We start from the raw sequence: 12,603 nt of genomic DNA on the forward strand, positions 1-12,603 counted from the left end.
CCCCGCCAATCTTGGGGGCAACCCGGCACCTCTGGGACCTACTGCCCTGTAACAAACTCTCTGGATTTGACTACAACTGCTGTTCTTGATAGGCTTATTTGTTGTACTGAAATTAACACTGCAGCCATAGCCTTTCCTTCAGCTAGTTCTAAACATGGCACGGACTGTTAAGTAATTCAATGTACAGTGGTACCTTGGTTTACGAACTTAATCCGTTCCAGAAGTCCGTTCTTAAACCAAAGCGTTCTTAAACCAAGGCGCGCTTTCCCATAGAAGGCAATGCAAAATGGATTAATCCGTTCCAGACTTTTAAAAACAACCCCTAAATCAGCAATTTAACATGGATTTTACTATCTAACAAGACCATAGATCCGTGAAATGAAAGCAATAATCAATGTACTGTACTATAAAATAAATAAAACAGTATTGTAGGTGATAAAAAGAAAATTTTTTAAAAATTCTTACCAGCACTGATGATAGTCATTGTTAGAATGGGGGGCTTTTATCCATTTCTGCAGTCACACAATCAATCAATCAATCAGTAGCTGAACTGGGATCCACATAGATCCCCACGCTGCTGTGGGAAATGCTCCCTAGAGCGCGCGTCTCCCGCTACTGTGAGAATAGAGTGCTGGAGTCAATGGACCCTTGGCCTGATACTACAAGTACTTCCTTACTTCCTTAAGTTTTGTCTGAGGTCTGAGTTCCTCAGTCCCAAGGTTGATTTCTCAGCTTTTCCTTCTGTCTTGATGCATCACTGTTTTCATCTGCACAAAAGTGCACCAAATCATGAAAATCCAATAAACCTGGCATCTGCACTTCAGAGCAGAATGGTTCTTTAGTTTCCATATGTTGGTGGCATTTACATCTAGAGACTCAGCTACATTAGTAAAGAAAAAGTGTTTTAAACGTGTTATAACACTGACACCAGGACGCGGGTGGCGCTGTGGGTAAAACCTCAGTGCCTAGGACTTGCTGATCGTAAGGTCGGCGGTTCGAATCCCCGTGGCGGGGTGAGCTCCCGTCATTCGGACCCAGCTCCTGTCCACCTAGCAGTTCGAAAGCACAATTAAGTGCAAGTAGATAAATAGGTACCACTTTATAGCAGGAAGGTAAACGGCGTTCCCGTGTGCTGGCTCGCCAGTGCAGCTTAGTCACACTGGCCACGTGACCTGGAAGTGTCTTCGGATGGCACCGGCTCCTGGCCTCTTGAGCGAGATGAGCGCGCAACCCTAGACTCGGACACGACTGGCCCATACAGGCAGGGGTACCTTTAACACTGACACCAGATGGCGCTGTGGAGTTCCATTTTTTGGCAACGTGATTTCCCTTTATGAGGTTTACAATGCGTTTTCCCGAAACTTTTTTTATGTGTCGAGATCCAGTCTAGTTCATATATGCACACATTTTTTTCATGCTGTTTTGCATGCAGATAACCAACAATGTGGAGAAAAGTGTTGATGTCACTAAGTGGATTTAATTGCACAGCCAATTCTGTCTTTATGGCATGGGGAAAATATAGTGGCAATTTCAGAAGCAGCTGCTGGCTGAGTGTTTGTGTGTGGTGGTCCACCTGCTTCACACCAGCGTTGCTGCAAATGGCTTCTGTGATTCTGTGTATGAGATCATGTGGAGAAAATAAGCATGCTGAAGTCTATGAACCGGCTCTTCATTCAAGTCCTCAACCTTGGGCTTTGAGGGTCAATTGAAACAGAGCAGCTGAAAGGCCCAGGCCATGAAGCAAGGCTCATGTGCTCCTTCCATGTTTCCCCTCAGCAGGTTGCTTGTCCTGATAGGAACTTTTTGGACCTCTATTTTAGAAAGTGTGAACAAAGTACTCAAAGGCACTCTGAACAACATTCCCTCTGAGGTCCATCATGTCTAGGGATAGAGGAGTATCATAGAATTGTAGAGTTGAAAGGGACCTTACTGCCAGAAAGTTATTCCTGGCGTTTGGTTGGAATCTCTTGTAACTTGAAGCCATCGGAGCAGGAGAAAACAAGCTTGCTTCATCTTGTGTGTGACAGTCCTTTAGATATTTGAAGATAGCTAGAATGTCTCATCTCTGTCTCCTCTTTTCCAGGCTAAACGTACTCAACCCTCTCAACCGTTCTTCATAAGCCTTGGCTTCCAGACCCTTGATCATCTTGGTAGTCCTCTGCACACATTCTAGCCTGTCATTTTGAATTCTGAATCTGTCTTCTGTGGTATTAGCTACCCCTCCCAGTTTGGTGTCATCTGCAAATTTCATGAGCACCCACCCAATTCCTTCATCCAAGTCATTTATACTGTAAAGATGTTGGAACAACAATGGGCTCAGGTCAGAATCCTGCAGCACCCCACTTGTTACTTTTTCTCCAGAATGAATGAGCACCCTGTGGAATTTAGTTCGGTTCTCATTTAAATGTGAACCTATGTCATTTGTGCTTCCTGATACAGGGTGCAAATCACAACAGAGCCATCCTTCAAAATTCACACTTCTCTGAATTTTGCAGTGCAGGTCTCCAGGCAAGCAGTGCGTACAACAGTGCATATACTAGGATAAAGTGTGCATAGCAACACATATATTCATGAAAATAACATACAAAAATGCAATATATATGGGTAAATGGCTTGAATAATTGTGCCTACTGGGCAGAATTGCATACAAAAACGTGTATGTGAGGGAGAGATTCACCCTAAAACATTGCTGAGTTTTCATGAGAATGGTTGTTTTTTTAAAAAAAAAAATGATGTGGAAATGTGAAGAACTGAATTTAAGATGGGAAAAATGAGAAACTGAGGGAAACCTAATTTGACAGATTAATTTATCTTCGAGCCAATCATTCTGCCCAGATCAAGGAATATATATAAGATCTTTCATTAATCATTTGTTCCTCCCACACTTGTCAAGGTATTTCACTATTACTTTCCCAACCACAAAAGTTCTGGTTTGTTTTTACAATAAATAAATAAAATAAAGTGGATTTTCTGTGCCAAGGTGACACAAATAATGCACTTTAATTGTGCAGATGTACAATTTTCAGCCCACAAAATACTGAGAGTCTGAAGGTGACCTGAGTCATTTACTGGATTGAATTGAATCTAATAAATATAATTTCTAGAACTAATCCAATAAATAATTTTTTTTAGGTCTTATTAGGTTGAATTGGAACAATACAGTGAGTTTCAAGGACATGTTTTACCTGATGGTTACTATAGCAATGTAATCATCAGACATTCAGCCACAAGTGTGTTAAAATAGAGTTGGCTTGAAATATAATTACTCATGAGGAGTTGGTCTAAAACTTGGAGGGAGGTGGGCGTTCTTAAGATATGCACCTGGTTCCCTATGTCAACTCAATAAACTGAAGGTCATTGCATGCCATAAAGAGGTGCTGTTAGTGGGAAGTTCCTCTGCCCATTTATAAATGCTATTTAATTTGTTTTGGATGGGACTGAACTTCTGCTAAAGCAGATTACTGAAACACATTAACCCCAGTGACTATTCTGGTCTGCAAGGTGGATCCTTAGCCTTCGATCTCAGAGGGTTTCTGTCCACAGGCATGAGGATCAAACAAAACAATACTAAGGTGACACAGGTACTCCTTGGAGTTTAGAAAAGTTCAGACCTAAGGACGCACCCCACACTAAGTATTGCTGGAGAGGTGTAACATGCTCATTTGACAAAATGAGATGGCACTGGAGCCTGAAAAAGAAAATGAAAGAAAAGGGCAGCCAATAGAAGCAGGTCACCAGACACCTTCACTGCAAGCAGAAGTCGAAATTTTCCAAATCATCACTCAATGCACATTGAAGAGATTTATGATGGCATGTGGAATTTCAGCTTCTGAATCTCAGAAATCATGGCAATGAATCTGATCGTTCTTCCGCCAAAGAAAGCTGTGTAATCCCATGTACAGGGCATGCTCCAAGAGCCACTTTCCTCCAACAATAGTGTCAAATGAGTGTGTGTGTGTGGTGTGTGTGTGTGAGACACCTTTCCATGCCAAGCAAAGATGTACTGCAACAGTACAGGCAATAAGGGACACGTGGCTTAAATTTAATTATCACAATGCTTTATCAGAAGACAAACATGAAAAGAAAGAATTTGCACAGGCAGTCCTCAAATGCTCAGAAATGGACCCATTCGAGTCATCTGAGGTATCAAGTAGTAATTTATTTGGAAAGATCTGTGTGTTTCAGTGCCAGAAGCAGCAGGTTCCTTGGCCACCTGCAGGAGGGCATTTGAAAACTATTGTAGCAGATTTAAAAGACTTATCACTAGTAAGGGTCCACATAATGTAAATGCCTACGTATGCACCATTATTACTGAAGCAAAATGTCCTGTTGGTTCAAAGGAATCACAAGCAACTTTTGTGCTACATTTGAAAGTCCTAACATTTGTAGAACCAGCTTCTAGAAGTTCTTCTCAAAACCAGTCAGTCAGTCTGTATATCTTATTAGTAGAGATCTCTGTGTTGAGACTTAATCATCTGTTGAATGGTTTGAACCTCGACACTCTAACAAAATGCACCCATTGTAATAATATATAACAATTCATGTCCGGTATAATTCAGAATTAAATATAAAAAGTATGGTCATATATATTATTACAAATACTTTTTTCATCCTCTTCTTTGGAAAAAAAAAAGACAAAGTTTTGAAAAAAAGCAGGAAAATCTTAGAAAAAACATGAAGGAGTTTTTGATTACAACTGCAGTGATTACAACATATGCTAAAAAAATTCATAAATTATCTACAGTATAGGTTTTGGCTGGAAAGCAGCAAACAATAAATTTGGTCAACAGTTAATCCCTTAAGTAGATTACACTTTCGTCTTTGGGTTGTTCTCATGAAGATGGCTTCACAAAAAAAGAAAAAAGAAAAGGAAAAGAAACAGAAGAAAGCTTGGAGACGAGTCCACAGGGTGAAGACGTCTTGTATGGGCAAGGGATCCATATGTAATATGTAAGTCAGAAGCGCTTTGCACCACTACCTGCCTCCCATGAGGATGAAAACAGTAGTGAGGAAGGAGAAGATCTACCTGGTGGCTTTGCCTTCATCCAGTGATTGTGGATGTCAAAACAGAGCACAGGACAGTGCCAACCACAACCTCTCAAGAAACAGCACGCAAAAGCAGATGTTTGCAGGCAAGCACTGCCATCTCACATATGGTTCCACATCTCACCTGTATTGGAACGCTCACCTGTTCCCTGCTGATCGTGCATGTCTTTTGTTGTAAATACAGAAATTCCTTACGTGTGACAAGCTTTCTGCCACTATGGCTGGGGCCATTGGTGTTGTCTAGATGCAAATCACTTTTTTTTTTAAAGGGTGCACTGAGTTTTGAGCATTTACAAATGGCAAATCGCTAGGGTCCCTTATAGGGTTCTTTTTTCCTCCAGGCCCTGCAGTTCCCAAGGCCACATTGGGAGACACAAGCATTTGGTGAAGCAGGCCAGCCGTAATAGGAGATGTGTGAGAAACTACATCGTAGGCTTTTGACTCACTTGACACATGTCCAAGCTAATGTGTGACTTGGTGCTTCCTTCTTTCGTCTGATTTATAAATATCGGAACACCTTCACGGGACGGCAGGTCATTAAGGCTGAATGCGCTTTCCTGGAAACAAGTTTCACTGGAATCAGTGGGACTCACTTTCACAGAAAAACGTGGTGATGGAAAGGGTAAAACATGAAATAGAATCTGCAGGCTAAATGGAAAGCAGGATTAAAATGGTAAGATCATTGTGGGGAAAAGAAATGAAAAACCTTTAAGTATGCAGTGATTTATCATTTCCCAAGTTTCGCCAGAGTAATTGTTGGCAGTCGCTGCCTTAGCGAGGTTTTCTCCTCCTCCTCCCTTTCTAGAAAATGCATCGCTTGGTATGTCTCTGTTATCGTTCCTTTTTTGTGACATCCACTCCGGCTATCCTCAAAACAGTCTCGATTTCTGGAAAGCTTCTCCTCCTTCGAGTCCACTCTATGTAGCTTCATCACCAAACGCGGCACTTTTTCACGGGGTCCATGTATTCCGCATTGGTACACTTAAAGGCTTCAGAAAACTCTGCTGTGTTCTGCAGTGTTCCTAGGACCCTTTAAAACAAGATGAGAATATGTTAGTTCTGCTTCATAAATAACTACACCCAGGGCAGCAAATTCTGCTGCTTGCTCAGGAAGCATAGAGTTTATAGGAAGACGACTATGGCATCTTAGCACTGTGTGAAGAAGATCCTAGTTTCAGTCCTCAGCACCTTCAGGTAGTAGTAGTAGTAGTAGTAGTAATAATAATAATAATAATAATAATAATAATTTTTTATTTATACCCCACCCTCCCTGGCTAGTAGGGCAGCTAACACCAATAAAATCACAGTAAAAATATAATAGGGGAAAAAGAGAGGGGGGGAACCCCAATTTAAAATACAGGTTAAAATGCAATTTAAAATGCAGCCTCATTTTAAAATAGCTGATAAATCAAGACCATAAAGGAAGGGAAACATAAGGGTCAGACCGAGTCCAAACCAAAGGCCAGGCAGAACAGCTCTGTCTTGCAGGCCCTGCGGAAAGATGTCAAATCCCTCAGGGCCCTAGTCTCTTGTGACAGAGCGTTCCACCATGTCGGGGGCAGTGCTAAAAAGGCCCTGGCCCTAGTTGAAACCAATCTAACCTCCTTGAGGCTCAGGACCTCCAAAGTGTTGTTATTTGTGGACCTTAAGGTCCTCCATGGGGCATACCAGGAGAGGCAGTCCCGTAGGTACGTGGGTCCTAGGCTGGGAGAGATATGAGTCTGAAAAACTGGAGAGCTGTTGCCAGTCACTACTGAGCTAGATGGACCAGTTGTCTGACTTGGTATGCAGGAGTTCCATGAAATATACGTTTTTTAAAAGCAACTAACTTCTTTGCAATGTGGCTGTCATTGCAAGGACTCCCCAGAGCTGGTTCCTACTGTGCACGGGGCAATGTCTTTGCAGAAAGGCAACTAGGAACTGGGAGCTGGAACATATAGCATAAAGGCAGGCCAGGAGACCTGTGCATTCTTTTCCTCGCATAGATTACCAAGGAAGAAGGAAATAAACGCTGCTACCCCACAATGCTTAAGTGATGATGCCCTCCCACTCACCACTAGGAATGACTACCCAGTGGTTGCAACAGTTACTATTGGCTGAATGAGTTGTCCAAAGTGGAGTGTATATATTTACAGCTGTCTCGTCAGTAATGAAATGCAGTGCTTGTTACGGAACGCTAAACCGTGTCCAAACAAAAGATATACAATGATCTCAAAGAATGAATCAGCAATGCAAGTGGATAAAAGGCACACCAGGCAAATGTCCTGGGAACTGCCCCATCCAAAGCAAACACTGTAGCTGAGAAATTCAGCTGAGTGTAGGATTTTGGAATATAATTGCATCAGGGAGAAAGTCGCAGATTTCCTGGAAAAACAACAACAAAGCCTTGAGAGCACAACCACATGAAAATACCATTCTGAGGCCAGCTTCAGGAACAGTTGATGCATTCAATAAATGTTTGGTTATGCAGGGTATACTGATAAAGTGAGCATTTGCAAAAACGGAATAAAAGGAATACTGATGAGAAGTATACCAGGTAGGTAAAAGCATAGGCTCAGAATTGTATAATAGCAGCACAAAGGCATTCACTCATCTATCACAATATCTTTATATTTTCCATTATTAATCCACTTTGATTTAATAGAACACTGCATTTCTCAAATGATATTTATCTGGACCATCCTGTGAACTCAGAACAGGATGGAGAAACCGATGTCTTATGATGGGTAATCAATGTATGCATTGCAAACTGGATTTTTTTAAACCTGTTCAGGTACGATGAACACATTTCTAAGGCTGAATTTTTGTGTGGCTCTCCACACAGTACTACTGCTACCCAAAGAGACATTTGCTGTTTGGGTGGTAGTAGTATTGTTGTGTACCGTTGAAAGGGTGGAGACAGTTGCTGCTCTCCCACACTTTGATGAAACACAAATTGTTCCAGGAAGCAGACATTAAAAAACATGTGGTGGAAGCCATTTGAACCCACGTCTTCTGCCCTAGAAACAAGCATCTTAGAATGCAGGGAATGTGTCAGTGGTGGACCTGGGTAATATGGTGCCATGTGCGAGGCCAAACCCCGCCCTTGTGGGTGGGTCAGAAGGTGACTGGCTTTGGAAAGGAGGCACAAGGTTCTGGCAGGGTCCTAGAGCCTTCACACCTCCTTCCCAAAGGTGGGAAAGTGCTAACTAGGCTTTGGGAAGGAAGGGAGAGGATTCTGTGACCCCGTCAGAGCCCTCGCATCTGCTTCCCAAAGCTCTCTTGTGGGCAGTTAACAATTACTGTATTTTTCCGTCTATAAGACGTCCCCATGTATAAGACGCCCCCTATTTTGGGGGACTCAGGTTTAAGAAAATGGGGGGAGATGGCCCAGAGTATAAGACACCCCCTAATTTTTGACATTGTTTTTTAGGGGGAAAACCTAGTCTTATACACGGAAAAATATGGTACTGTATGACAAAGAGTCTTAAAGATTAACATGTTTAACTATGCTGTTGACTTTTGTGAGAAAGGTGTGCATTGTGTGTGTGTGTTTGTGTATGTATGGTGTTTTGTTTTTTTTTTAAAAAAACTGTTTAAGAAAATGGATGTTTTAAAATACTAACCTGAATTGGCCTGGGCTGTGGGAGTCTGTTTTAATAGCGTTGACAGCATATTCCGGCCTGTATGTCCCACACCATACCTTTAAAAGAATACACACACAAAAAAAATATATTGCAGAAATGATTATTTAAAAGCAGTGACATGTTAGTTTTGATTTCCAGAGCATTGGTCATGTTGCAATTGTAGCACATTACCTGCCACACGGTTCAAAGACTAACAAAACGTATTGTGGCATAAACTTCAGCTGTATTTCCCTGTAGTGGGGATGTGGAAAGGCTGTGTCCCATGCAGCTTTTCTTCTTCTTCGAATTGTTTTTTAAAGTGAAGTCATATATATATCTGTACTGAAATTTTATATATATATATATACATATACATACAGTGGTGCCTCGCAAGACGAAATTCATTCGTTCCGCAAGTTTTTTCTTCTTGCGAGTTTTTCGTCTTGCGAAGCACGGTTTCCCATAGGAATGCATTGAAAATCAATTAATGCGTTCCTATGGAGACCGCTTGCCAGGCTGGCGGTGCGGAGAAGGGTTTTTCTCGCCACCGCAAGCCTTCAGGACAGGTACGGGAACAGAGGGGAAGGCGTGCAGCGCTTCTCCTCTGTTCCCGGGGCTTGCGGTGGGAGGAGGGTTTTTCCTCCCCACCGCCAACATTCAGAACAGCATTCTGAATGTTGGCGGTGGGAAGGAAAACCCTCCTCGCACCGCAAGTCTTCAGGACAGCCATCCGAAGGCTGGCGGCAGGAGGAGGTCTCTCCGCCCCACCGCCAGCCTTTGGAGGAGCCTTCCGAAGGCTGGCGGCAGGAGGAGGTCTCTCCGCCCCACCGCCAGCCTTCGGAGCAGCCTTCCGAAGGCTGCCGGTGGGGCGGAGAGACCTCCTCCCGCCACCAGCCTTCGGAGCAGCCTTCCGAAGGCTGGCGGCAGGAGGAGGTCTCTCCGCCCCACCGCCAGCCTTCGGAGGAGTCTTCCGAAGGCTGGCGGAGGGAGGAGGTCTCTCCGCCCCACCGCCAGCCTTCGGGGGAGGTCCGAGGACAGTGGGGAAGACGCGCTGCGCTTCCCCGCTGTCCTGGAGATTTCCCTATGGGCTTTCGTCTTGCGAAGGAAGCCCATAGGGAAATTCGTCTTGCGAAGCGCATCGAAAAACGGAAAACCCTTTCGTCTAGTGGGTTTTTCGTCTTGCGAGGCATTCGTCTTGCGGGGCACCACTGTATATATATATATATATATATATATATATATATATATATAATTTCAGTACAGATTTTTTAAAAAATTAAAAGGAATTATTTAGCTTAAAGAAGCAAAACCAGCAAGTGCATCAGCTTCAGGAGTTCAGTAGGCAGCCTTTGTTATCTAGCAATGGGTAGCTCAGTTGGTTAGAGCACGGTGCTGATATCACCAAGGTTGCAAGTTCGATTCCCGTACGGGACAGCTGCATATTCCTGCATTGTTGGGGGTTGGACTAGATGGTCCTCAGGATTCCTTCCAACTCTATAATTCTATGATTCTATGTAGATTCCTGCACTTCAATTAAAGCCCAGAGGAATATGTCATGAGGTAACAGTGCAAGCAGGGACGCTACAAGGCACTGGGATAAACGTTTAATGGAAAGAAAAACACCCAGCCACCACCCTCAGCCACCTCACAGTGGAAAGGGAAGCTCAGCACCTATGGAAATCATAAAGACATTCTACAGAGCCACCAGAATGAGGAAGAGAAACAGAACCATTTTTCTGCAGGGAAGGAAATTTTCAGGAAATCAGAGAGCAGGTTCCATCTTGGCAGTAGTACATGACCACACGTTAACTGCGCTTTACAGACTCACCTCCTGGATGCCTCCGTGCACTTAGCTGCGATTAACTTAATCTGACAGGCCACTCTCCTCTCGGCCCTGCTGCCATGAAGGCTGCTTGATTTAGCAATTCTGCCAGTTCACATTAAAAGGAGAAAAGCCAGCCTGCTGTTTCCAACTTAACTGTGAAATTGCAACTCAAAATAATTTCCAAAGCTTTCAGTCAAGCAGAGTATAATACCTGTGCAAAGTTCAGAAAGAACAGCTGCTTATGGTTGAAGTCGAGTCCGGGGAGCAGCTTCTCTTCTCCATTCTTCTCTACAAACTTTTCATAGGCCTGCCAAAGGAAGAGGAAGGGAAGAGAGATGATGGCCACTGTGAAATCCAACCAGCTCGAACTGCAATGAGAATCAAGCGCAAAACTAGGGAAGGAGAAATCATAAGATTTCTGGTTGCTGCCACTTCATGTCCTTGTCTTTGGGCACCTCCAGGAACATTATGCCAACATGTTCTTGATCCAACAATAGTGAATTAGTGGTTATTATTATTATTATTTGAGGGACGCAGGTGGTGCTGTGGGTTCAACCACAGAGCCTAGGGCTTGCCGACCAGAAGGTCGGCGGTTCGAATCCCTGTGACGGGGTGAGCTCCCATCACTCGGTCCCTGCTCCTGCCAACCTAGCAGTTCAAAGGCACGTCAAAGTGCAAGAAGATAAATAGGTACCGCTCTGGCAGGAAGGTAAATGGCGTTTCCATGTACTGCTCTGGTTCGCCAGAAGCGGCTTAGTCATGCTGGCCACATGACCCGGAAGCTGTACGCCGGCTCCCTCGGCCAGTAAAGTGAGATGAGCACCACAACCCCAGAGTCGGTCATGACTGGACCTAATGGTCAGGGGTTCCTTTACCATTATTATTATTATTATTATTATTATTATTATGTGTTATTAGTTGCCCTACAATTCTTCTCCAAAGCTGCCACCTTTTTATCGGCCAGTGGGGGGTGGGCTATAGCACAAAGAAAGCAGGACAAAGACAGAGACAACATGGTATGAAAAGGTTATGGGATTTCAGCAGGAAGTTACAGAACATAACCAATTGGAAACAAAGCAATATGACCATTCCAAAACAGCTGTGTTCATCAGCTGATGAGCAGAAACTTCATCCCTGCTGGGTGCTTCTTCAGAGTGCAGGGATCACAATGTGAGCATAAAGATGGCACGGTGCCACCTTCAGAATATATGTGGATGCCACACAACTCCTCCAGCACAGTATAAAGAGAAATTTAAAAGCAAGTCAGTTTCCCCTTGCGGAAGATATCGCATGACTCACAACGCACTGGGACCCATTAGTAAAAATGGTTTCCTGTATGCTGTGGAATCACATTATACTAGTATAAAAACCACATGGAAGGAAGATGGCTTTTATGTCTCTTATGTTGGGATAGTTCATCTTGCTTTACTGTGACTACGCACTTGGGAAAACTTCTGAAAAACGTAAATGAAAGATAAAAGAGCCATAATCTCAGTACAAGCAAAGAATGACAGTGTGGTTCTTACTAGAATGCACTTTGTCCTGGACATTTGGCTAATAATTACTGTGTGTTCTGTACTCTTAATTAAGATAACAAGAATAGAAGGGAGGAACTGTTTTTTCCTTGGCTGCCCTTGAGAAAGATTCACATCGGAACTGTATTTCACAGAGAGAATTTGCTTTCCTTATTTTTTAGCACTATTTATTTACCTACCACAACATTTGCCCAATTCTTGCTGAACGCCACAGTGAAAGTCCAAGCTTCCCACCTCATTAAGAAACATTCTTCCCAAGACACACAACTAAGTTAGGTCCATTCATGCTAAGGGGGTGTCCTCTGAATAAAACTTAGCTGAATACCACCCTGTTTCTTGTTCATGTCAAATCTGAGTTGTGTGCATGTAGTTTAGTTTATGGAAATGTCATAACTCATTTCTTCCTGAGAAACCCACACAATTTTGCTTTTTAGATGTAGATACTCTGGAGCAGGCTTCCTCAACCTTGGCCCTCCAGATATTTTTGGTCTACAACTCCCATGATCCCTAGCTAGCAGGACCAGTGGTCAGGGATGATGGGAATTATAGTCTCAAAACATCTGGTTGAGGTAGTCTGCTCTGAAGGGTCTCA

The 12,603-nt window shown here is 43.3% G+C and overlaps 1 protein-coding gene across 3 annotated transcripts in view; it reads right to left on the reverse strand.

The window, feature by feature from the left end:
• Positions 1-4,021: 4,021 nt before the first annotated feature.
• MME (membrane metalloendopeptidase) overlaps positions 4,022-12,603 on the reverse strand; it is an 82,613-nt gene continuing 74,031 nt past the window's right edge. For all 3 annotated transcript variants that reach the window (XM_083613254.1, XM_083613252.1, XM_083613253.1), the window contains exons 21-23: positions 10,688-10,783; positions 8,652-8,728; positions 4,022-6,076 (exon numbers count right to left, since the gene is read on the reverse strand). In XM_083613254.1, the coding sequence (XP_083469380.1) occupies positions 5,977-6,076; positions 8,652-8,728; positions 10,688-10,783 (273 nt within the window). In that variant the 3' untranslated portion in view covers positions 4,022-5,976. The remainder of the gene's footprint in view (positions 6,077-8,651; positions 8,729-10,687; positions 10,784-12,603) is intronic.

This window comes from Podarcis filfolensis, assembly GCF_964270895.1.
Source record: "Podarcis filfolensis genome assembly, chromosome: 5".
NCBI lineage: Eukaryota > Metazoa > Chordata > Lepidosauria > Squamata > Lacertidae > Podarcis > Podarcis filfolensis.